The 26,324-nt window shown below is 42.8% G+C and overlaps 1 protein-coding gene across 1 annotated transcript; it reads left to right on the top strand.

Moving 5' to 3' along the window:
* Window positions 1-144: 144 nt before the first annotated feature.
* On the top strand, window positions 145-24,401 carry tcea3 (transcription elongation factor A (SII), 3). The gene is made up of 24 exons (XM_063199854.1): window positions 145-402; window positions 1,165-1,227; window positions 1,344-1,449; window positions 2,486-2,594; window positions 4,925-5,041; window positions 6,582-6,665; window positions 7,466-7,540; window positions 7,752-7,859; window positions 9,046-9,294; window positions 9,568-9,747; window positions 10,616-10,919; window positions 12,990-13,084; window positions 14,119-14,184; window positions 14,919-14,978; window positions 15,263-15,328; window positions 15,677-15,745; window positions 16,717-16,779; window positions 17,311-17,388; window positions 17,692-17,852; window positions 18,179-18,235; window positions 19,244-19,398; window positions 20,565-20,711; window positions 20,980-21,051; window positions 23,135-24,401. The coding sequence occupies exons 1-24, from the start codon at window positions 331-333 to the stop codon at window positions 23,141-23,143; spliced, it is 2,565 nt and encodes an 854-aa protein (XP_063055924.1). The 5' UTR covers window positions 145-330; the 3' UTR covers window positions 23,144-24,401.
* The last annotated feature ends 1,923 nt before the right edge of the window (window positions 24,402-26,324 follow it).

The raw sequence follows: 26,324 nt of genomic DNA on the forward strand, positions 1-26,324 counted from the left end.
ATCCAACAGCTCACAGAATTGTTGATGTAACAACTAGGCTGTTAACTTGTGAATAGAAGGTGGTAAAATAATGCCTATATTTAGGTAGAGCAATGTGGTGGGTCTTCTACCACGGGTGTTTTGACCAGATGGCTGAGAAGATCAGACCTTCCTCTTTGCGCGTCGCAGCCGAGGGTCCGCCCCCTGGTTCGACGCAGTGTGCTGTGACAGCGTGGGATCAAAACTTCGTACATTTCGTGATTTTTTTCTTATTTAAATGTTGATAAAGTTGAGTGAAACCAATTTATACCGACACTTTCCGTTGTATAGACCGCCAAACACATGCCATAGATGATGTCTCGCGAAGAGGACCTAGTTCGGATTGCCAAAAAACTGGACAAGATGGTGTCTAGAAATAACATGGTGAGAAGTTTATTTGGGAGCGCATGTTGCCGCGCACGCTTGACTGTATGTTTTGCGCGCGGTCAGTGTGTTTACCATTTGTGTGACCTTTGCTCATTTTGAGTATGTGTCTCTACTGATCATGTGCAATTAACAGCATTGTGTTCGAGGTTAAATGGACGGGGTTTTGGGCGGTATAAGCGATCGAAACTAGGTTGTTGTGACTGTTCGGTGCGCAGCAGTGCTACTGCGGTGCAGGGCTCAAATGTTCAACAGGTGTTCGGCCGGGGATTGTTCAGATTGGGCTAAGCTCGCCATACACCCCTTGCAGTTTGACAAGGCACTGGGAAATCTGTCATTAAGCCTGCTTATAGTTGAAGAGTGTTAATTCGTGGAAATGGATTTTTAATAGACGTAGCCTACTTTTAAAAAAATCAGACAGACACAAGGTCGTGTGGGCGGTGCTTCGATTACTACTGTCAACATGCCAGCTGTCATGGCTGTTTATATTTGCCTCAGTGAAGCTATCAATCGCGCGCTGGCCTGTGCAGTGGGTGCAGTACAGTTACAATTGAAGCAAATGTGTAGTTAGCAAATATTACCGACTATTACATACGTATTACAAAACGTAGACAAACTTTTTGTACTGTGAAGTGGGAAGTCCAACATCTGCGCCAATAATTTGTCCCATTTGACCTATTTGTTATTTATGGAAACGTTGTCGGATTGTTACACAGAAGTAATCATGTTCTGGATGCTGACATTCATGTTTTGTCTATGTAGGATGGAGCTTTGGACCTGTTGAAAGAGCTGCAGAATTTCAACGTGACTCTGAAACTGTTGCAGGTAGACTACAACATACAAATGGTCATACAGTTGTAATGTTTTCTTTACACCAGAGCACACAGGCTCTTAATTTAAACGAATCATTTTCTGTTTTTGGTGTATGTCTCTGTGTTCAGGACACACGGATTGGCATGTCTGTAAATGCACTCAGGAAGCACTGCACGGATGAGGAAGTGAATGCACTTGCAAAGATTCTGATCAAGAACTGGAAGAGGCTCCTGGGTAAAGTTTTTCAAAACTGAAAGTAAACATGGCACCCTGACTGACGGGCCAACTAGTGCCAGTAATGTTATAGTTGTAGTAATAATAATGATGATAGTAATAACTGCCAATATTGAAGTGTTACTGTAATAACAAACATGATGATGTAACTATTTGTAGACTATAGTCCAATTCCTACAGTATGCAGCTGAAATGGCATGACAGGAGCACATGCTGTGCAGTACAATATTGGCAGGATAGTAGACCTTTGGGGAATACAATGTCATCACTCATCAGTCTGACATGGTGTCCAGAATGCACACACATCCAATTAAACAGGTGCCATATCAAACAACAAAGGTGAAAAAGAAGAAAAACCTGCACACTGTTGCTTCTCACAGATTTGTCAACACAACGTTTCGACCTCAAGGGGTCTTCATCTTCATCTTCGTCTTCGTCCGGTGTATGGTAGCTTGAGGTCAAACGTTCTGTAATCAAATCGATGAGCAGCAACAGTGTGCGGAATTTTCTTCTTCATCATCAGTGCTCATGCTCTGTTGATGCTCTCTGGGCACAAGTTGTGCACAGCACCAGGGCTTGACACTGGCACCTTCCAACCGGCCAAATGCTGGTAAAACTTGGCTGTGGCTGGTAACAATTTCAGTGTCACTAGCCAATTTGGCAGGTAGGTTATTCTATGGTACGACATATCAGAATTTTTGTATATTTTGCACTTTGCCCCTTGTGTATCAATTGTTTGTATTTAAGTTCAAGAAAAAGCTCAGTTACTCAGTTTCTATTTGTTTTATTTCCATGTAGATACCCATGCACTCATCTTCTTGCTTTAAGCCCCTCATCTTCTGAGGTTAGATGTATAGCGTCATGATTGTTTTGTAAAGCCAAATTTGTGGCTAGTAAACTAGCTGGATGGCTAGTGACTCGGGAAAGCCACTAGCCACAGTGGCTGGCAAGTAAAAAAGTTAATGTCAAGCCCTGCACAGCACGTGTGAATAGGGCTGGTTTCAAAGTCTTAACAGGCTCCTCTGACTTCTTGTAGAATCTGCTCAACACGAAAAGGCTGAAAAATCAAATGATATAAAAAATGGAACAGATTCCGCCAAACCACCTGGAAAGATCTCAAGGGGGCCTTCGGAGGATGAGCCCAGGTAGGTGTGCATAGACACACACGCACGTACGCACGCACACACACATACACACACACACACACACACACACACACACACACACACACACACACACACACACACACACATACAAACACACAGACACACACACAAATAAACACACACACACACACACACACACACACACACACACACACACACACACACACACACACACACACACAATAAACACACACACAATAAACACACACACAAACACATACACACACACACACACACACACACACAAATAAACACATACACGCACGCACACACACACACACACACACACACACACACACACACACACACACACACACACACACACACACACACACACACACACACACACACACACACACACACACAGACCCGGAGGAACAACTGACAAAGTGAAAGTGAAAACTATGTTGTAATGGCAAGGCACATCATGTGACCTGGCCACAGCACACTGACCTGTTTCTGGTACACCACACTGAGATGCACTGAGACGGGGAGGACACACTGTTTAAAGGTGCACTGTGTAATATTTTTAGTAGTTTATTTCCCAGATTCATGCTGCCCATTCACAAATGTTACCTTTTTCATGAATACTTTCCACCACCATCAAATTCTCAGTAGGCCTATTCATTATGACTGGGAAAATTGCACTTTTCATACATGAATTCTCCATGGTCTGCCATTTTAAATGCCTAGAAATAGACATTTTTAGCTGCAGTTACTGTAGTTTGGTCATACTAGTAAATATTGGTTTATTATTGAGTGAATATTCATGAAAAGATCAAATTTGGCAATAGGCAGCACAGTGTCAATGAGCAGCATAGTTGCAATACCTACTTTGGCCACCATCCTACACAGTGCACCTTTAAAGAAAGGATCATGGATGGGAATGCTCTGTTGGCTTACGGTATAGTAAATAGCATAGCCTACACGCTGTACAGACAAACTTCTATCAAGGCTACACATGTCCCACATGTGATGACAGTTAAAAGTGAAAGTCAAAAAGTGTCTCTTGGAAAGTTCCATAGTCATTCAGTCACTCAGTACACTCGTAGTCACTCAGTGCACACAACTAAATTGCATTTATGCCCCACCTGTGCAAGGATACTGCCCAACAAGTGCCGAACAAGGGAGCAGTGCATGGGTACAATACCATGCTGATGGTGCTGTCTTGGAGGTTGAATTACATCTTGTGCATTAAAGTATGTTTGCTTCAAAGTGCTGTGTGCAACCACAAGTCAGAAAGGTGAGAGTCAACAGAGAAGAAAAGTGCCTTTTGGGTCTTGGCACACTGTCTGCAGCTGCAGAAACACTCACTTTCGAGCATCCAGATTTGTAATCCTTGATACTTTTGAGCAATCAGACTTTTGAGCACTGAGAGTTTTGACAGAACTTGGACTTGTCGGACTTGTCAGACTTCAAGTAACACAGCACTCAGACTTCTCAGCACCCTGCCTTTAGAGGTCCCAGACTTTTGAGCAACCTGACATTTGAACACACAAGTCACCCAAGAAGAAACATTTCAGGGTAGACATGGCAGTGTGTGTGTGTGTGTGTGTGTGTCTGTGTGTGTGTGTCTGTGTGTGTGTGTGTGTGTGCATACGTGTATGGTGTTATGTGGAGCTATGATGCAGTTCAGCGGCAGCAAGCAGTACCCAATGGAATGCCTACATTTTTCTAAACAGGAGCTTCGGTTGGTCACTCTACCTGATTCGTTGATTGGTTTGTTCATCGTTTGTGCACGATTGTGCAGGCAAAATGAGCGTTTGTGCACAAGAATTTATTTAACTTTTAAGACTTAAATAACATAAATAAAATAGCAAAAGCAAACAAAACAACATACAAATGGTTTGTACACAAACATTGATTTTGCCCACACACGCATGCACAAACAAAGCACAAACAATTCCAAGCATTTTTGAGTAATTTGGATGTTAACGGCTGTTGCGTCACCTATTTCCAAAAAATTACAAGTTAAATTATATAAAAACGGTTTGTGCACAAACATTAATTTTGCCTGCACAAACGTGCACAAACAAAGCACAAACGATTCCAACCATTTTCGAGTCATTTGGATGTTAATGGGGTGCTGAGTAACTTAAGGTCAATTAAGGTTACAAAGTTAAATATCTTGAATACGGTTTGTGCACAAACGCTCGTTTTGCCTGCACAATCGTGCACAAACGAACCAAAATGTTTTTATCCATATTTTCAACATATGGGGTGCCAACTTCACACAGGTCAGTAGAGGAGGGATTCTGCAGCTTTTTAACTCTACTGTAGGACTCAAGAGATGCCTCTACTCTGTGCAGAAAGGACGTGGTGAAAAATGGCACTCTCCACTCCACCCCTACCCCTTCCGCTCGACCTCCTCCCCTCAATCCGCCTCCTCCGGCCCCGAATCGACGCCTGGAGATGATGCGAGAGAGGTCAGGATTGTTGTAGACTGTCACTGGCAAGAGCATGTGGTGTGCGTGCGTGTGAACATGATGTACAGCATGACTTTTGTTTAATTGCAATGGCAAGTTAGGATTGTTGTAGGCTGTCACTGGTGTGTGTGTGTGTGTGTGTGTGTGTGTGTGTGTGTGTGTGTGTGTGTGTGTGTGTGTGTGTGTGTGTGTGTGTGTGTGTGTGTGTGTGTGATGCATAGCATGACTTTCTTTCGAGCCTAGGGAGAGATTAGGTTTGTTGACTGCTTGTTGTTACAGAGGGTGTGTTTGCGTGTGTGTGTGTGTGTGTATTTGTGTGTGTGTGTGTGTGTGTGTGTGTGTGTGTGTGTGTGTGTGTGTGTGTGTGTTTTATGTGTGAGCGTCATACTGTGCCCAGTACAGCATGTGTTTCCTCTGAGTGTAAAGAGGCAGGCCCGTAGCCAGTTCGAGGGGTTCGTTCGAACCCCCCCTACCATCCCTCACCCCCATTCGAACCCCCAACTACTGTATGTTGCTTCCCACTTTGACTGGAAGGCCATTTCATAGACAATAACTGTCAGATAGCAGTAACTGAGCCAACACTGGGCCGACACTATGTGGGGAGATAGCTCATTTGAAGCAATTCAATTCCATTCATGTTAAGAGTGGGGAGCAACAACAGACTTGCGACAAACTTATAATGAATAAAGTATGTCTAAATTAAAATATTTTTAGTGTGCTTGTGCATTTGGGAAACATTGGAGCCGGGAGCCAAATAAAGTCCACTTTCGGGGGGAAAAGATCCCCCCCACCACAATGCTGACTACGGGCCTGAGAGGGGTTAGAAGGGATGCATTAGCATCACTGGCATTAGCATTACTTTTGTTTATAGTGAGAGCTTGTGATGGGTGTTGATTGTGGTAATCGCATCAGTGTGTGCATGCCTGCGTGTGTGCATGCCTGCGTGCAAGCAAGTGTGTGCACGTGTGCGTGTTTGTATGTTTGTACACAGCATCTATCTCACAGTGCACGTGCTACCTCTGACAACCTGACTGACTGTTGTGTTGGAGATGATACCAGACTAAACTGGATTGAGGAGCACAACAATGATAGTTGGCTAACATCGCTCTCATTTGGACCTGAATGAAACGCTGGCTAGCCTTGTGTGGCTAGCATCAGAGTGTTCAGCTCTATGAAATGGCAGGTTTAGCTGCAGAACCACACTGATTGAAAGGGAAAGACTGTGTGTGAGAGACTTGTCACACTTTTGTAAGCCTTTGGTGTGCAGTGGCATGGAGTGGAAAACCAATTCTCCTGTTTGAAACCTGGATGTAAAATGTATTAATTCATTAATTATTTCATTCATTCATTCATTCATTCATTCATTCATTCATTCATTCATTCATTCATTCATGCACAGCGGAAAAAAATCCCGTGCTAATGCAACACTTAGAGAGTGTATTTAGCATTTTCTAGTGTATTTGGTGCCAGAGGACGTGCCAGAGTAAGTGTGGAATTAACACTGCATTTGTGTTTACTGTGTGTCTTGTCCTCCGATCAGCAAAACGCTCATGGACGAGCTGTTTCCTCCTCCACCCCCCATTCATATTCCCAGGCGGCAGTCTGTGGAGGTCAAGAGAGAGAGGTCAGAGGGCACCTTGTCTGCATGGCCTGTGTGTGTGTGTGTTTTGGGGAATTGTGGTGGATTATGGGATGGATGGGTGGACTGCTGCTCATGCAGTAACCATGGGAACACTGCTGCTGAGAAGAATACCTAAACGTTATTCACACCAGTGTACCGTAATATCTAGTCTAACAGATTTAATGCATGGTTGATGGTTTCATGACCTGTTTTGGAAATTGTTTGCAATTACACAGAAATGGGTGGACTATGGGGTGAACTATGCTTGTAGGCTTTGCTTGTAAAAAATTTCACTTTTTGATATTTCGATTGAGATTAGGGAATGGGTGTGGACTATTCTGGCCTGTTTGCAGGTACTGTAACTACACACACATTGTTACTGTGAAAACATGTGCATGTACACACATCGCTGCTATTTACTAGCTACTCGCCACTCTTTCATGGAACGTTCGCTGAAAGTTCCTGCGGCTCTGCCAATGTACAGGTACCGAACTCTGCATTCCAATTGGTTACTTGCTTACTCGCCTCGCTCAAAGTTCAAATGTTTTCAACTGGGGATCCGCCCACATCGCATTGCTTGGACAGTACCTGCTCGTCTCGCTGGAGCACATTGACATTCTATTGATTTCATTCGCTGAGCGAGTAACTAGTAGCGACGTGTGTGAACCTAGCTTAAGAATGTTACTAGTCATGTTACTAGTAGTGATACTAGTGGTGAGTTGCTTGTTGTCTTTTGGCTGATAACCGTTTAGACATTGTGAATGGGAAAGTTTGTTCTTTAGAATGTATTTTGTTTTGTTCAGACATGAAATCCCTGGCCTGGGCTGGGACAGCCCTCCAAGACCATCTCTAGATATGAAGGATGTTAAGAAGGACAGGTCAGGCCAGACACATGCTATTATTATTGAAGATTATGTCTGTATGATCTGTCTGTCTGTGTGTCTGTCTGTCTGTCTGTCTGTCTGAATGTATGTATATTTGTCTCTCTCTAATTAATTCATACAGCTATGCATTCATTCATTCATTCATTCATTCATTCATTCATTCATTCATTCATTCATTCACTTATATATCTGTATTGCTGGTTAGAAAAAATGACAATGGCAAAGCCCCAAGACCTCGTCGTCCCTCCTCCCCTCTCCGCTCTCGTCCATCCTTCAAGCCTCGCCGCCTTTCCCTGGACAAAAAGAAAGAGAGGTCAGACAGAACAGCAGAATACCACAAGCATGTTGCATGGAGTGAATCCTGCATGATTTAGTGGACTATACTTCCTGTTGAGGCAGCACGAAAAAGGCTCTTCTCATTGGGTAGTCATCATAGATAAACATTCTGATTCTGTAATATTCTTGAAGAACAGTCCACCCTTTTTTGATTTTCACATATTTGCAGTGTTTCCAAGCATTTTTCGTGAATGTGCATATCATTTTCTTCTCAGTTTTTTCAGTACTTAGATTTATTGGATCAGAATTATTAGCATAGCTTAGCATAATCACTGGAAGTGAATGGAGGCATTAGCATCAAGTCACAAATGATCACAGGGCAGGATTAAATAGCTGTTTTTCACTCTAGTGAATTTTACATTAATTTTAAAGTATTTTTTAAGTACATTTGATGATGTTTTGTTTGCCCCCATAGACTTGCATTGCTACGCTTAATTTGGCTATACTGATAAACTAGGCAATGGAAACACATAGAGGAAAATGATATGCACATTCATGAATAATGCTGGGAAATACTGCAAATATGTGAAAATCAAAAAAGGGTGGACTGTTCCTTTAACTCCCAGCCTGGGATTATCTCTTGCACTTGTGATATTAGACCAGGATCCCTCAAAGTTTTGAAGGCTTGTTCATTTATTTGTTATCAGTTGTCATCGCAGGCCTCCAAAAATGTTTTTTGAGGGCCCCATTGGGCCCCCGGGCTGCACTTTGTGAACCTTTATATTCGACCTGAAATACCAAACACAGGGGTCCCCAACCTTTTCCAACTTGGGGAATTTCACAAATGCTTGGGCCTACCTCTGACCAAATAATCATTAAAACTCAAATAAGTTGTCAACAGCAACACACACACAAAATATTGTTTTGGCTTTTTGAAAATTATGTCAAGGCCCATTTTGAATACCCTCAGGGTCCACCAGTGGGCCCTATAACCCACATTATGAGAATCACTGACCAAGCACATCAAATCGGCCTCTGCTTCCTCATATGTAACCAGCGCCTCATGACATTGAGGTTGCTGTGTCAGTTCCACTTTTGTTAGATATCCTCCAACATGTGACGTGTGTAGTCTGTTTCACACACACAAAAAAACATTGATGGTGGTCTTGTTCTGTGGTAGCGTACAGTGTGATAGCTATCGCATGCCTGCTGTATTTACACAGGAAAAAAAAGCCTGAGAAAAAAGAACGGTCCCCTAAACCTTACACTCCTTTCAAGATCCCCCCAGCCCTTGAGATGAAAGAGAGGTCAGCCCACCTCCACAACACACCCTTGCGTGTGTGTGTGTGTCTGTGTGTGTGTGTGTGTGTGTGCGCGTGTGTGTGTGTGTGTGTGTGTGTGTGTGTGTGTGTGTGTGTGTGTGTGTGCGTGTGTGTGCGTGTGCGTGTGTGTGTGTGTTTGTGTATTCATCTTTAGGATCAAAACAAGGTTACACCTCTATTGTGATATGTGATTGAAGTATCATCTACTGTATATGAGTACTGTATTGTGCCCTTCAGTGAAAGAAAATAGTCACTGTTGAAAGAGGACATCCGAAGGCATCAGCTCTCTTGTAATGTCACATTGGCTGTAGGCCTACTGTAAGATCTACAGTATCTTGTGATCCTGTGATTGATTGATGTATTCATTTTATTTATTGTATTTAATTTTCTTATTTCCATTTTACTACAAGTGGCTTGAATCAGTATCAGCAACACTCTCATCTTCTGTATGTTTTCCATTTTCCTGAGAATGGCATCCCCTGAATGGTATAACACGTGTGTTGTCTCTGATGGTGGCTTGTTCAGAAAGGACCCACCAGACCCCAACGCTCCTTTTGCCCCCCTCCCCTTCCATCTGCACCCCCCACCCATGAAGAAGGAGAGGTCAGAATCCTTGTGTGTGTGTGTGTGTGTGTGTGTGTGTGTGTGTGTGTGTGTGTGTGTGTGTGTGTGTGTGTGTGTGTGTGTGTGTGTGTGTGTGTGTGTGTGTGTGTGTCATGCAGTGTAATGGTGTTTTCATACCTGGTCCCTTTCAGCCATTTTCTGTGCATATGTGAACGCTCCAAAGTGTAGCCAGAACCCCCTTTGTGAGGTTCGCTTATGAGTCCTGAGAAAGTTACACTTGTGACTAGCTGTAACCTCTTAATTAGAGCTCTAGAGGACCTGGTGTGATCAAAAAGAGGACTGACACAACTTAACCCGTTAAGACGCAGTGTTATCAATTTGCTGTTACAAGAATGGCAATGACCAAGTCGTAGTGCATTACTAAAGGCCCTGTGCTATGTCATAGTATTGTAGTACTATGGTAGCTAACTTTTCAATGACCATTACATCGTGCCACTGGAGGTACGGGGCTACAAGTCTATATAGGACCAGAAAGACAAGCCGGTTCTTTTTGTAATACACTCACAATATGACCAAAAACAGAACTGAGTTGTTTTGCTGTCGGTTCACTTTTTGGTCCACTTGAAGGGGACTGAGCTTGGTTCACTTTAACGGGGACCAGGTGTGAAAAAAATATCCAAACTCTTCATGCAGACATACAAAGGCACTAACATAGTGTTCAAGTAGTGGCAGGTGCTCAGCACCTGGCTGTACATTGACATCAGACATAGGTTGCAACCCCCTTTGACTTATTTTTTTGACATTTTTGACGTCACCAAGTGATATTCACAAACATCTAACACCAAGACAATTGAATTGAACCATGGAATTATGGAATTGTTCAAAATCTATCTATGTTTTTCTTCAGAAAAGAGTCTACAGACTCCAACTCCCCCGTGGCTTCCTTTCCTTCTCCTCCAGTGAAGAAAGAGAAAGAGAAGCAAAAAGAGAAAGAGAAGGAGAAAGAGAAGGAGAAGGAGAAAGAGAAGGAGAAGGAGAAGGAGAAGGAGAAGGAGAAGGAGAAGGAGAAGGAGAAGGAGAAGGAGAAAGAGAAGGAGAAGGAGAAGGAGAGGTCAGCCAATGTGTGGCTCATGATGTGCATGCATAACACATGTATTGGCATGGTGGCAAATTATGGGCATTTTACCACTCCCGAAAAAATTATGTTCTTTCACCAGACTTTTTTTTTCACTTACTCTTAAGTATAAGTATAACTCACAGTATCTACATTGTGTAAGTACAAGTGTGACCCACAATGCTGTATCTATGTATGTATTCCACATGCTACTGCAGTCACATGTATAGACACAGCAGTACCCAACTTGCTAACAACATCCAGGTCAGGGGTCAGGTTGTGCAGCGATGCTGGACATGGTACCAGAGATTCTCTAAGCTATGAGAAAGACATCTCTCATTGGCTCCCATTATAGCCCCGTTGGCGAACGCAGCCAAGTAAAAGATGAATGGGAGCCTATTGGGCTAAATGGCTCAGCAGGGATTTGTGACGGTTCTGTTCTCTGGTTTGTAAAGATGTGTGCACATTCTGTACATTATCATGGAAGTTGTATTAGAAGTGAAGTTAAAGGTTCCTGACATGGCTTTGTTCTCCCAAAGACGTGTTAGTTTTGTCCTGCAACAAGCTAGCATTCGGCTAATACCTGCTGGCTGAGGAATCTCTGCGACTATTCACGACCAGAGCTGACGAGAGACGTACTCTGACTGATCCTAGCAGAGACATCTACGGTCACACACCTCAAAACCCCCCACCGCCGTCCAACATGTTAATTGAAGGTGCCCAAATTCTTAAGGATGAGCGCAGTCATTTCCTTTACCCCATGTACACATGCCGCTTTTCCACCACCTTAAATGCAATAAATAACAGGTGTCCGCAACAATCCTAACATAATTTTAAACACATCGACATCTGAAGTCAGACTTAAAACTACAAAACAAATGGCGTGGTGCCGTAAAGTCGATTGTCACGTGTTATGTCATTGCTATAGTTGAAATAAGGGTCATTTTCACGAATCTAACACTTGACAAGATGCAAACGTGTCGGCAAATGCTTTCACTTACTCATATCTATCGAACGCGACTTCATTGTTTCTAGGGAAAAAATCACACGGGCAGATAGTTCTATGAGAAGCGTACAGCCCCATTGGCACCCATTCATTATTTACTTGGCTGCGATAACATAGCTGCACACCAGCTAGTGGTCGTTCTTGTACAATATTCCATTTTCTTTGATGGTACTAACAACATCCGAGTTTGCTGGAGAGGTCAAAAGGGCTGAAGAGCTGACTGTGTAAACAATGTGTGCTGTGCACAGGATCCGACAAATCAGTTAACAGAGGCTGAGACTCGAGGGGTAAAGAAGGAGATTTCAAGTTTTGTCAGAGGACGCGCTCACGCTCAACTTCTTGGAAAAAATGAATGTCTTTGGGTGCATGCGTGTAGCATGCTACATGCTACAGTGATCCATTGACTTTCACTAGCTTAGCTACATACTCCCTCTTTTAACTTGTCTTAAAGCAAGACAATGCTTAACATGAAAAATAAGACACTTTACCACCTTTATAAACCCCAGCCAACGATTTTAACTGTATTAAGCCCCAAAATAGCGGCATACCCCTTTAAAGAAGACAAATCTGCACTCACAAACTACATCTCATTATTTATTTATATATTACCACCATGTCCACAAGCAAACACGTTTCGGCTATCAAGCCTTCATCAGTGCGTGGTGACATGGTGGTAATCTATAAATAAATGATGAAACGTAGTTTGTGAGTGCGGATTTTTATTTTTAAAGAAGGAGATTACCACGAGCCATTCTGACAAACACAATCTCACAGAATTCGGGGGAAATGACAACTGCTCCAGCGACTTTCCATCCCTAATCAGTGGCAAGCTGAAAAGGTTTACTAAGAAGCTTCTGAATGGTTATTAGAACATAACACAGTTGGCGTGATATGACGTTACATGAATCCATGTTCATTTAGTAAACACGGACTTAGCTTGTTAGTGATGATTACTATAGCAGCCAAAATGGAGATTTCTCCCTCACTTTCTGCTAGTGTGCTGATGTTCTTCCTGCTTGAATAGGAACACAAATCACATTCTTTATTCTCCTGATCTATTTTGTGTCCAGAGAAGATTCTGACTCAGACACCTCTCGTCCCTCTGCCCCCCCACCCGCGAAGCCCTCTGCCCCCCCACCCGCGAAGCCCTCTGCCCCCCCACCCGCGAAGCCCTCTGCCCCCCCACCCGCGAAGCCCTCTGCCCCCCCACCCGCGAAGCCCTCGACGGAGGATGGGCAGGAGAAGAGGAAGGACAGGTCAGGACAGGGTTTTGGAGTGCTTTCTTTGGGGATAAGAGTTTTTGAGTTCTGCCTTGGTGGGTGGATAGGCCAGGAATTTTGAGGTGTTGTCATGGGTGGATAGGCCAGGGTTTAGGGGTGTTGTCATGGGTGGATAGGACAGGGTTTTAGGGTGCTTTCATGGGTGGAATTTATGGTGCTGTTAGGGCTCATAGGCAAGGGTTTTGGGGTTACTGTCTTGGGTAGCTAGTAGTGGTGTCAACAATGATCGATTCGGCAATGCAATCCAATCCAATTCGGGGCATGGATGATCCAGAATCAGGGGTGGAGCACTGGTATTGGGACAGGGGGGGCGGGAGATGTGTCAGAGGCATTTGGCCCTCGAAATATCATAGAATGGGGCCCCTACAAGATGTTTGGCAATCGAAAGCCACTGGCAGCCCCCCCCCCCCCAAGTGGTGAGGCCGGGGTTTCCTGGCCCCTATGCCCCCCCCTCTGTTCCGCCCCTGTCCAGAATCGATCCTGCAAGTTCCAGAATCGATCAGGCAATTTTTTAAAGTTTCAATTACTTCCATGGATATTTTGGGAGCAAAAGAATGTTAAATTAAATAAAAGCACTTCAAAACATTGCAAGACTGATACTTACAGACTGATACAGAAAACAGCCAATAAATTGTTGCTCAGTATCTGACTACTTGTATTGCCTCATCATGACTGATTAAACATTTGCTTTGCTTTCAGTAGAAATGTAATGCATTGCAATTTATTGTAGAATTGGATCGGATCAGATCGGATCGCAAAGAATCGAATCGAATCGAATTGAATCGCTACCTCCCGAATCGTGATCGAATCGGATCATGAGGGTAGTGCCGATCCACACCACTAGTAGCTAGGATAGTGGATTCGGGATGCTGACTTGTTTGGTTCAGGATGTAGTAGGGGTTCTGTCTTGGGTAGACAAGTCTAGTGTGGACTAGTGTGTTGCATGTTTTCATAGCAAAAATTTCACTTCATGACGGTCTTGCTTATATTTTCGACCTGACCTGTTGTAGAAAGGACTCGTCAGACTCCAAGCATCACTCACAGAAGCACTTGTCTGGCCATTCAAAGAAGGAGAGGTAGGGTCATGGCCACAGTTCTCAGTTGCAGATTGCGCTTTGCATGGGCTTGATTTAACATGGCACGCAGTACAAGTTTGCATGTCTGTCTGAGAGCTTACTGGATACAAGTATTCATGACACTTGTCGTCCTGTGACGTCCTGTGCATGTGTGAGAAAAAGTGTGTGTGTGTGTGTGTGTGTGTGTGTGGGCGTGGGGGGGTGGGTGTGTTGTGGGGATTTGGAACGTAAAGCTTCCTGACAGTGCCCATGTGTGCATATTGCTATACCGACGGTGTGTGTGCCGATTGAGAAAAGAGATCATGATGTTATTGAAACCCTCACACTACACCAGGCCATAGATCGAAATGTCAGATATCATTTTCACTTGAACTGCCAGTGAACCATAAGCACCAACTATTGAGAAATCGTCAGGTGCTGGTTGCCTTGTTTGACACTAACTTTACCATCCGGTGTAACCTGTTCCAGTGTTCATGGTTGAGGGCCAACTGTTGCAGTGTACACAACACACTATGCATGGATCACTTAAATTGATGCTTACAGGTGCTCACATACTATACTGTCCGTTGTCCCCTTGATATTTGGCTGCCATGGATCGTTTCAGTGTGCTTGGTGCAGCAAGATTTCATGCTCACATTGCATGTGATGAGGTTGTTTCTGTGTATTTGTTTTGCTTTGAAGGTGAAGTAGCCTACTGTTTTTTAGTACTGATAGATTGATTGTTCTCCCCACAGAAAAGATTCAGGGGATGGTAAACCTCCTAAAAAGCACTCTGTGGATGGCAAAAAAGAAAGGTTAGGATTGTGTGTGCCTGTGCATGTGTGCGCTGTCCATTTTATTGTGAGCGCACGCTGTGGCCTTGTTGACGCATGCACGGATGAAGCGAGTGATGTTTATTTGCTGAGGCGAGTGGATTATAAACAGCATTTTCTTCCGAGGCCTCGATTTGATTTCTGTAATGGATTTTTGTCATTATTTACCAATACATCATAATGCATGGAAAGCACATCATCGTCATCATCTCGACTAAATGGAAAAGCAATTCTACAAAAAAAAAACCCTTTTTTGAATTTTCCAGGAAAGACTCGTCGGATTCCAAACACACGTCCATGAAAAGGCCGAGCCTGGATGGAAAGAAAGAAAGGTTGTCAAGGCAACAAGACATGTTCATGAAAATCTTTACTGAGTACCTGGTGATGTCCAGGTTCACACAGAGAAGGAAGACAATAACGACATAGCAACTCACACGGAAAAACACATCATTTATGTTGAACGTGTTCTTTCATGAAAGTGAACGCAAACTTTTGTTGATGCAACCTATTTACACAATTGGGTCCATGGAATGCTTTGCAGTGCTTTGATCCATTTTCGGAGTCCGTTACACGGACCCAATTGAAGTGTGTATTGATTTTATCCAGTCTCACCTCTGTCAATGTAACACCTCTGTAAGTCGTGATTTGAGTGTGGATGTCATTTCTTTTTCTGTTGCCAGGAGGGAATCCTCTGAGGCGAAGCCAGGTCACCATGTGAAACGGCAACTGAGCGAATCGAAACCTGAGCGGTAAGCGAGAGCAGATTCAGATTTTTTGTATTCAGACCTTTACTGCCTTTATTCAGATAGGACAGTGGAGACAGACAGGAACGAGTGAGATGGGGAAGGGCAGTGGTGTAGTCTACTTTTTTATGGTGGGTATACTGTATATTTGAGATTTTTTTGAAGTGGATATACTGTATATATTTGTGCCATTCAAAACAATGGATCAATCAATTTTAAGTGGGTATACTGAAATCCCTGAAATGTAAAAGTGGGTATACTCCGTATACCTTTGCTCTACCTAGACTACACCACTGGGGTTGCCTGGTTAACACCAGACCTAATCACAAGTCAGATTAGGTCTGGGGAGTTGCCTATTGTAAATTCCGTAGGGTGCAGAATACTTGGCTATAATGACACAGAAAGAACAGAGAAACTGTGAAGGTTGGAATGCTTGGCCATTATGACACAGGGCCCATGATCTTGGACGTTATGAGTCATCCTCGCCAGACTGTCTTTCAGATCGAAACGATAGTGTAGACCTAAAGGCAGTATGGGAGTTCCCAGGCTACCACTGGGGAAGGGTTGGGAAAGATCCTGTCCAGACTCGAACTTGGATTTCCATGGTGGTTCATATGAGGTACATTACATGAATATTAGTGCAGTGCACCGCAGCACCCCCAGTTATACATTTTAGAGGGAAGAGACATGCTGAGTCAACTTGTTTACTATGGTGGGTGTAGTGATCAAAAAAGGAAACATAACAATAATCAATGATTACTTTAATGAAGACTTTATATTGAAATTTTAATGTAACAAAATTGATGTAGTAAGGCAGCAGTGTTGCTGTTTAGTTCATGTCATAGGCTAAATAAAACCACACCTGCAAAGACACTAAGAACGTGTGCTGGAAAAAAATTACTGTCGTAGGGCACGGCTTGGGTACTTTTTTACCATGAGAAATGAGTCAAAACCTTTCTCTTTTTCTCTTTCCATAGACAAGACTCATCCAGCTCAAGGTCTGGAAGCTCACCGCCTGCCAAGAAGCTCTCTGGAGAGAGGTAAGTACAGCAGGACAAATCACAAAATTCAGTCTTTTGGTACAAAGCTGAATTATTAATAATAAGTCCCCTAGATAGAAGGTTTCGAGGTTCTGAAGCCAAACAATGTAATTTTCTTCTGTTCTATCATTTCGATGTGTTAGTTCTTGGCCTTGAGTATTTCAAAAAGATGTGCGTATCATAACATATGAAAGGGAAGTGCAGTGGTATGATGAGAGGGCAGCATCAGGGCACTCATCAATCAGATATGTGTAAATGTGTTCGGTCTGTGCAATCTGTCTTGCATGTATCTGCTTCTAGCAGGACTATAAATGAACTTTTTTTCATTACTGGCCAATTTGGCGTGTAAATGTTAAATCTTGCTAGCCACACATACACTAGATGCACTTTACCAGCCCAACTGAATTTTCACCAGCATTTGGACAGTTTGTGGGTGTTAATTACTACGAGCCCTGGCTGCTAGAGACCTACCTCTCCTTCCTTATTAACAAAGTAGGCCCATCTCTAATTCTCTTCCTTTTGCTTCACCAGGAGGGAGTCACATGGCTCCAAGGCGCCTCCTCTCCCTGCCTTGCAAAGGAAGCCTTCCACTGACAGCCTAGACGGACGGTACAGAAACCTAGACTTCATTTTCTTTTTTTAACCCGTTAAGACACACCTTTATACATTTGCTGTTACCAGAATGGCAATTACCAAGTCGTAGTGCCATACTTAGGGTATATGAATGTCACAAGGACAAAATAAACTGTACAAAAAATTTAAATTGTAAAAAAAAACAGTGTGAATGGAACAGAATAGACTATTCCTCACAGTCACGGTCAGAGAAATAGCATACAGCACACAAAAAGGGGAGCACACATCAACCCATTGACTTTGCACTTGTCCTGTCCTGTCCTGCCGACTGATTTACAGCAAGGGGAAACCAGACACCCCCAAGAGTCCGACTACGCCCACAAGTCCCATGTCGCCGTCCTTCAGCTCCTCAGGGGGTCCTCTGTCACCAGGGCTACTTACAGGGGACTCTATCCGGGACAAGTGCATCGAGATGCTGACAGCTGCACTACGCACAGACGGTAGGACAAACACCCGCTGGGCACTGTCGTACGGGGAAGCTGACAGGGGGGTACAAATGGGTCAGTTCATCCGGGCCCATGGAAAAAGGGGGCCCAGATTTGGGTTGTAGTGGGTGGGGGGGCCTTTCAGATTACCCTGTCCTGGCCTCATTCAAGGCAATTTGCGTCCCTGACTTCAGTAGCACCGTATCACCACATTAACATACCATGACAGGAAAAAAGGTGTGCAGTGTGCAAATATTACGTCTAAAGAAAAATGTCATATTGCCCAGAAGGGAAGGTAAATACATGCTCATAGCTAATATTGCTTTTCTTTTCTCCATTAGATGACTATAAAATCTACGGGACAAACTGCGATGGCATGGCATCAGAAATTGAAGACTATATCCTTCTATTGATTTTTTTTATCAGTGTCTATGGATTTTACATCGCAACGCCACATGTAAGCCTCGTTCTTCTCTCAGCGTAGAAGTAGTAGAAGCCCTGCTTTATACACTATGTGAGAAAACCAGCCCTGAATCAGCTGATCATATGTTGTAGTAAGTACTCAAAACAGCTAGATCAACTCACACTCAAGTAAGTCACGTGTTGTAAGGGAGAGGAGACAGGTTTCTGCTTTTATGTTTTGGATTGACACACTTGCCTGAAGCTCACCCTCGTGCCATGGAGTGAAATGAAATTGAGCAGAGGTGACATCAGCCTGGCTGGATTGGCATGCCATTGTTTAAATACATCAACATTTCTATTCTGATGTAACCTGGGTCATCCTTATCCTGGTTCCTACCAGACCTCTGTGTGCGTGTAGCTCTGGAGCCCCCTGGTGGAGTACCAACACACACAGAGGTCTGGAAGACTGTAGCGGGATTCCATTTCTCCAGTCAAAAAATAATCTGAGCTTTTATTGCTTCAATATCAATGGCAGCTTGCATTGAGGAGTCACAGGACATATTATAGACCATATTGACGCTTTAGAGATCAACACAAAATGTTTTTGAAGGAACTTGTTGGTGGTGAAGACTGATGTATATGATGTATAAAGCCATGCTTTCTGAAGGCGGAGCCAACGCGTGCTCTCTCAGACCTAGAAGTGGAGCTCACAAAGCTGCATGGAACTACAGGTCAGGCCAGAGCCAGGCAAGGTCATCCTGCCCAGTCCGCCACTCAGGGTTCGAACTCGCAACCTTCCAGTCACAGCTACAGTTCAGCATGGGGATGATAATACTAAGGGACTTAACGTCTAGGCTGATATATCACCACTGCTAAATCTTTATGAGGCTTCAAGGAGGAGAGAAGTTTGCTTTCTAACGTTCTACCACCAAAACTAGAAGTAGTTGGCATCCATTTTGATCAGATTGATTAGGCCTACCTAACTTCCTTGACTCCCGCCAAACATATCTACAAGGAGCTCAGGGCCACAGACATGAAATACAAGAACAGGGTGCGGAGCCGCATCAGCAACCTGAAGGACCCAAAGAACCCCAACCTGCGCAAGAACGTGCTCAACGGATCCATCGAACTGACTCGATTCGCCACCATGACTGCTGAGGTAACACGCAAATCCCACTGTAGTGTAGTGTACTGTACTGTATGTTCCTTGTTGTTATAACTGTTTTTCATTTCTCATAGAGCAGTACAAGTTTGGGTAAAACTTTAGAATAACGTCCTATTGACAGCTTTATAAACACTTTATTAACATTTCATAACAATTAACACTTAACAAAGCATTTACAAATGTTTGTAAATGAGTAATAACCAAACTATGACTGCACAGTGGAGTGGGAATCAACTTCTACTGTGTGAGTTTTTTGTGGTTTCATGCCCTCTGGTCCTGCGCTGTGTCTGCTGTCTGTGTTAGCATAGTATTTCTTGCCCATTTATAAACATTTGTAATCATTTTGTTGATAATTATTGATAAAGTGTTTATAAAGCTGTGAATAGGACGTTATTCTAAAGTGTTACCCAAGTTTGTAAACATGTGGTGGACAGCAAGCAGATGGTTCATGAAGAAGTGATATATTTTGTGACTGGTTCAGTCACCTGGGTTTCAACTTTCAACGTTGTGAATGTATCATACCATTGAAGTAATTGTTAGTGTTATGGAATCTCAGGTTAAGTACATAGAAGTGCATTCCACATTTGAATGAACTATTTTATTTTATACAATAAAACATTTGTGTGTTCACAAGTGTGTTCATCATTTGGAAATTGTGTGCAAAACAGTTTTTAAAGCAGAGTTGTGTTGATTAATTGGCAATGACAAAGGATTGTTTTTGTTACATTTCGCAGACTGTTATCAATTTCAAACTCAGTGCAAAGCTATTACTACTATTATTTTGTCAGAGGTCAGCAAAGAATTCCGCAAAACCAGCCAAAGTTACAAAAAAAGTGCTTTAGCGAACAGAAAATACTGTCATTTAGTTTAGGTTGCATTATGCCTACCTACCTACCTTGCACTATGTACTGTATTATGTCTTATTGTACTTTCAATGTTTATTGTATGCGTAATTCCCTGTTTATTTATGGCCCCTCTTGTTTTCTTGTCTTTGTCTTAGCTATATGTATTTGTGTTGTTAAATGTACGAGCAAACCAAAGACATTCCTAGCAACTGTATGTTATACTGTTGATTTGGCTATAATAAACTTGAACTTGAACTTGATTTAAATGTCAATGTAAATGTTGTATATATTATTTCCTTGGCCTGTGTGTTGTAGGAGATGGCGAGTGATGAGTTGAAGCAGCTGCGTGACCACCTGACCCAGGAGGCCATCCGAGAGCACCAGATGGCCAAGACGTCAGGCACCACTACAGACCTGCTGCAGTGCGGCAAGTGCAGGAAGAAGAACTGCACCTACAACCAGGTACGTGTGTGTGTGCGTGTGTGTGTGTGTGTGTGTGTGTGTGTGTGTGTGTGTGTGTGTGTGTGTGTGTGTGTGTGTGGGTGTGTATGTGGGTGTGTATGTGGGTGTGGGTGTGTGTGTAAGAAGAACGGCATCTGCCACCAGGTGTGTGCGTGTGTGTGCACACGCTAGAGAAATGCATCTGTGAACAGGTGTGTGTGTGTGTGTGTGTGTGTGTGTTCAGTTCTTCCTCATACTGCAATGATTCTGGTTGTGTGTGTCTCCGCAGGTTCAGACCCGCAGTGCTGATGAGCCCATGACCACCTTTGTGCTGTGCAACGAGTGTGGCAACCGCTGGAAGGTACACACACACACACACACACACACACACACACACACACACACACACACACACACACACACACACACACACACACACACACACACACACAGACACACACGCAACGGCTGAAAGGTACACACCTTTAATCAACTTTGTGCCATGCAACGAGTGTGACACCTGTTGGAGGGTATGCATGCTAACACGCACTCATACGCGCATGCACACACACACACACACACACACACTCATTACTGCATTGAAACCCAGCAGGCTTGCTATCTAACCCCAGTTGATTTTCTTATCATTGAAGGTCTTTGTGGGCCCTGCCGTGGCCAACCGGTAGGGCACTCGCGGACACGGGTTCAATTCCCGGCACGGGTCCTTTGCCGACCCCTCCCCATCTCTCTCCCAATTCGCTTCCTGTCCACCTCTCACACTGTCCTGTCAAATAAAGTTGAAAAAGACAAACAAACAAAAAAACAGGAAAAAAGGTGGTCTTTGTGACAACAGCAGTAAGGAAGGTCATGTCTTCTCCTCACTCGTGAGGAGTGCAGAGTGCATTAGAACAATTCTGCTTTTCCCATGGGTGGTTCTACGGCTCAACCATTTACAGCAACAGGTTGCACACGCACATACACACAGTAGCCTACAGATGCACTCAGCGCTAACACAGGGCTCATGAACACACATACACTATGTACTTATATACATGTGTTGCTCATAGGTACAGTACATACACTACGTATATACGTGCAGAGGTCTCAAAAGCAACAACAAAAAAGAGAAGCACCATTTCCCTCCAACACAGGTAACTTATCCGAGTAACCTGCAGACCTGTGCATTTGGTTTACGATCAGCTGACTCTGCACAGGTTGGGTCAAATTTGTGGTGGGATCTTTTTAGGTTTTTAGTGTTTTTCAGTACCAACACAGTCTAACTCAGTAGGTAGAATGGAGTAAATGGTGTAACAGCTATTTAGTAGCATGCACTAGTGTTGTACTTACACCACGACTTTACGTTTTGGCTACTTTTACTTTTGACACCTCTGTATACGTGTACAGTACAGGTACACCTACAATACTTATATGCGGTACGTGTAGGCCTACTGCTCATGGGTATACGGCAGTGGTTCTTAAACTGGGGTGCGGGCACCCCCTGGGGGTGCGCCAGAGATTCCAGGGGGTGGGAAGAATTTTGTTTGTGTTGAGGTTGTGACCAAATTATGCTTGCAAACCTTAGAGTTAGGCCAAATTAAGACCGAATTATAACATGTTCTGGTCCCCATTTTAAGTCATTAAGGCATTTATTTATTATATATATTTATTATATATATTTATCAAGCAAGAATCATTGTAATTAATCACTTAAATCATTTTGTAGTGCATATACAGGTGCGAAAGTTTGTGTTGGGGGTGCACGGCTTGTCTTTGGCACAGGAAAGGGGGTGCGTTAAGAAAAAAAGGTTGAGAACCACTGGTATACGGCACTGTATGCATGAGGTTGGTCGATAATGCCCTGTGTACATCGAAGGCGAACTAAGCGACCTGCGCGGCGGAAGTCATTGTTTCTCTATGGAGGGAAGGCGAATAAAGCTACCAGAGCGAATTTGCCAGGAGCGAAGCTTCTTGAGCGACCAGGGCGAATTTTGACGATTAAACTCAAGCTAATCGCTATGACGCGGTTCAGCGAAAACCAATTGGAATTGTATCGAGGAATGTCCCAGGCTGTCAAGACAGAGCCGTTATGTGATTAGCTGAATCAAACATGTCAGTGCAGCGTCCAGAGCGAATAAAACGAATTCATGGCGAAACTTCTTCAACCACCCCAGCTACCTGGGTCGCGTTGGTAGCGCTTGATGTACACGGGGCATTAGGCTGGTCGGCATGATTAACACACAGCTTATAGACACACACTCTATACTGCTAATGCATAGCTTGTAGTGTTTCTTAACTAAAGCACGTCACACTAAACTAAGTAAAATAGGCCTATGTGACAGCACCAGCGTTCTCATTTGACAGTGTAGTTGTTAGACTGAAAGTGTAACCATATTCATGTCCCCTCAGTTTCTTTTTTAAGGTTTTATTTTTGTTTTGTTTTTCAGTTCTGCTGATTTCAGGATGGCACATCTACCAAGACACTCAGAAGCCTTTTCAGAAGAAGAAATGGAGAGACCTTTTGCTATTATTGCCAAACCGCTTGAAATCTGTTGCTGACTTTTTGAGATTTATGATTTGTTGAATTTCATTTCCGATGGTGATGAATGTCTCTTTTTTTTCCATACAGGGATGTTTGTGTCACATCCCAACAAGCTAAGTTAAATCATATATTTGATATGATTGATTTCATGGATTGATTTAGAGTGAATTTTCTAATGTTGATAATGTCATAATGTTAAATTAAATATATTTTAAATTAAAAAAACAAACAAACGCAAGGACGATTAAAATGCTGAGGCCAACATCTTGAAGAATACACATCTTAGGTTGAATTTCAAAGGTGAAATTTCACCCACCCATGAAAGAGAAAATGTTTATTTATGAAGCAGCAGAGCCCATTTATCTTAAGAGTTATTTGTATCTTTGTAACGCCACATTCACAATCATCAGCTGTGTAGGAGGAGGAGGAGGAAGTGCCCATCTGTCCAGGTTACTGCAGATAACACTGTAAGGACAGGGAGCAATCATTTTTTTTATTACCTGCAAGATTCAAAAAGCATTCTCACTAGCATGTTGCTTTCAGAAGACGATGGACTCGTCCTCAATACAAACTTGCTCAATACAGTAGCAACTGCTTGGCCCTGGAAGCCCCGTTGTATTCTCATTCATTAGTATGAGTGGAATTTTAGACTAGATTGCCGTTCAGAATTAACTACATAAAACTTCCATGCAGTGACCATTTTGCTTTAACTTCGTTCACTACATTTCGGTGTCAGACCTTCATCAGCTTAATTATCAGGTCAATGCACCTCACAAAGGTCTAAGACCGAAACATTGTTAATGAAGTTAAAGTGAAATGATCTGTGTGCAGGAGTTTTGTTGAGATGTTGACAGACCGCTGGACCCATTTAGCTTAATTTCATGCTCATAACGAAGGTGCTTAAACAGTGTTTAAATAGTTATGTTTAGGAGTTAGGCTATACGTACAACATCACATGCAACTGGTTGACAACTTTATCTACTGTAATAGATGTAATAGAAAGATGGGAACATGCAGTAATAATAAGCTTGCTTGCAACTGAGAACAATACTTTTAGAGTAGCTCAATACTTGGTTAAATACAATGGGCAAACCGATGTTGTACACATTTGTATATATGACAATTGGTTTTAAATAAAAAAGCGATAATTGAGAGATTATTTCATGTTTTTTTGTGAAGTTTGCGTGTTCTGTATGTGTGCGAGCCAGGAAATTACAATAACATTTCATCATGTGATATTTGTTTCTTTGCAACACTTACTGAAACCAAGATTTCCAGACTAATCTTCTTCTATATCACCTTGATGGGTTCACAGACCTATATTAAATGTATTCCAGGTCTGTGGAAAATATATGGAAGCTCCATATTTTTTGTTTATCTTGTCCTCTGACATACAGACTGTTGTTAAAGCAGAAAAATGGAAAATAGATTCTGGAAAATAGATTAAAAATCTCTTTTTCAAGGGCGTACTGGCCAAGTGGCATAATGTGAATGTTGTGCAATGGCAATGTGTGACAAAATGGGGCACACCAACCAGCAGGTGGAGATAGTGATCCATTTGCAATTGGTTAGTTCTTATTTTCAGTATGTCATGATGACTCACTAATTTCTGTTCAGCATCTTTAATATATTGTTATGTAGAAAGTTATCCTGCTCTGCCCTACTTGTTGAGGAAAAGCATTTCAGATATTACATTTTGAGCATGAATATTTCAATTCAGCTGAAACTTACTGGTGATACCGTTGCAATTATTTATGGGGCCGTTGTTTTTCTCTCTGTTTTTCAGAGCTCAGAGAGTTGTTCTGTGTGTATGCTGTAAATATCCTCAGCTACTATTTGATGTGGCCTCTTAGAAAAAAAAACGTCACCACACCATTACATTACTGATATTATTCCATTAGGCTACATCTTGTCCACAACACGATTATAAATTGATATTTGCCCGGTGAAGTTAATGGATGTTTTGTGACAGGACATTGTTTACATGAAGTTGTGTTCAGTAGGAGTACAGGAGTACTCCTTTGAAAATAGGCACAGATGTTGACAGAAACTCCAGTGTGAAAGGTATGACTTTTTGAAAACTCACTACAGAAAATCATGTATTTTCACCTCATAAACAGAGTGTGACAAATCTTTTAAACGTAAATTTATTCCGTGAATTTTGTGATTTTTCCCCCAAACATTTAGGCCTATTCAACATTATTAAAATATTAATTCAGTATTCTGATCACACTTTTGTGAGTGACGATAGGCCTACATCCATGAAGGTAATACAAACGTTGTAGTTGCAAATACAAATCAAAGCAAGCAGGACCTCTTAGCCCTAAGAATGTGTGGCTTTGTTCTTTCCTGTGATTCTTATTAAAGCTTGTGTGTATCATTGCCCAGTCTTGAAGCAACCTCTTTGTCACACTTGTGTATGACACAAGGTCAAACACACCTTGCGGATCAATAAAGTTGATCCATGTTGCCCTGGTGATAAGAGAAGGGGGATATCCGTGGAAAATGAATGCCTTAAAGACATGTGATGTCGGATGCACTATTTCCTGCTTTCCAAAGCACTTGTGGCTCTCAGCTTTGCATGCATGTCCGTTTAAAAAAAACCAGCAGCCTTTGTCGTGATAGAGCAGAGCAGTGGTGTCTGTGTGCTGACTCAAAACACAATTCTCATTAGCTGCAATGAACGGATAAAGTGATTTAAGATTAATTTGGTAAAATAATGTTCAACACTTTCAACAAAAACATACAGTTGCCTAAATCGATAAACCAACTTGATCATGTGTAGCTAAATTTGTCTAAAAGATATCCACTGCATCAGAATAATAGACTGAACCATAAAGAGGCATTGGAGCTCAGGTGTGGTCTGTTATCAATGTTGGGGCTTCTTAATGTCACTCTTAGAGATGCACCGGATCCTGATTTTTAGGATCCTGCCGGATACTGGATCCACTGCTTAAGATCCTGCCGGATCCGGAACCGGATACCGGATCCTACGAAAGGGTTGAAACACATAGCCTACTTGCACACGTGGGCCCTTTTTATTATGTTGGCTCAAACAATTTTTTGGCTTACTGCCACACTGCCTGCAACAGCCG

Source organism: Engraulis encrasicolus, chromosome 5 (assembly GCF_034702125.1).
Source record: "Engraulis encrasicolus isolate BLACKSEA-1 chromosome 5, IST_EnEncr_1.0, whole genome shotgun sequence".
NCBI classification, from domain to species: Eukaryota; Metazoa; Chordata; class Actinopteri; order Clupeiformes; family Engraulidae; genus Engraulis; species Engraulis encrasicolus.

Coding starts and splice junctions, on each gene's coding strand:
- tcea3 (XM_063199854.1), top strand. CDS start 331: ATGATGTCTCGCGAAGAGGACCTAGTTCGGATTGCCAAAAAACTGGAC. Junction 6,666..7,465: donor GTGGAGGTCAAGAGAGAGAG/GTCAGAGGGCAC, acceptor TGTTTTGTTCAG/ACATGAAATCCCTGGCCTGG. Junction 19,399..20,564: donor TCGCCACCATGACTGCTGAG/GTAACACGCAAA, acceptor TGTGTGTTGTAG/GAGATGGCGAGTGATGAGTT.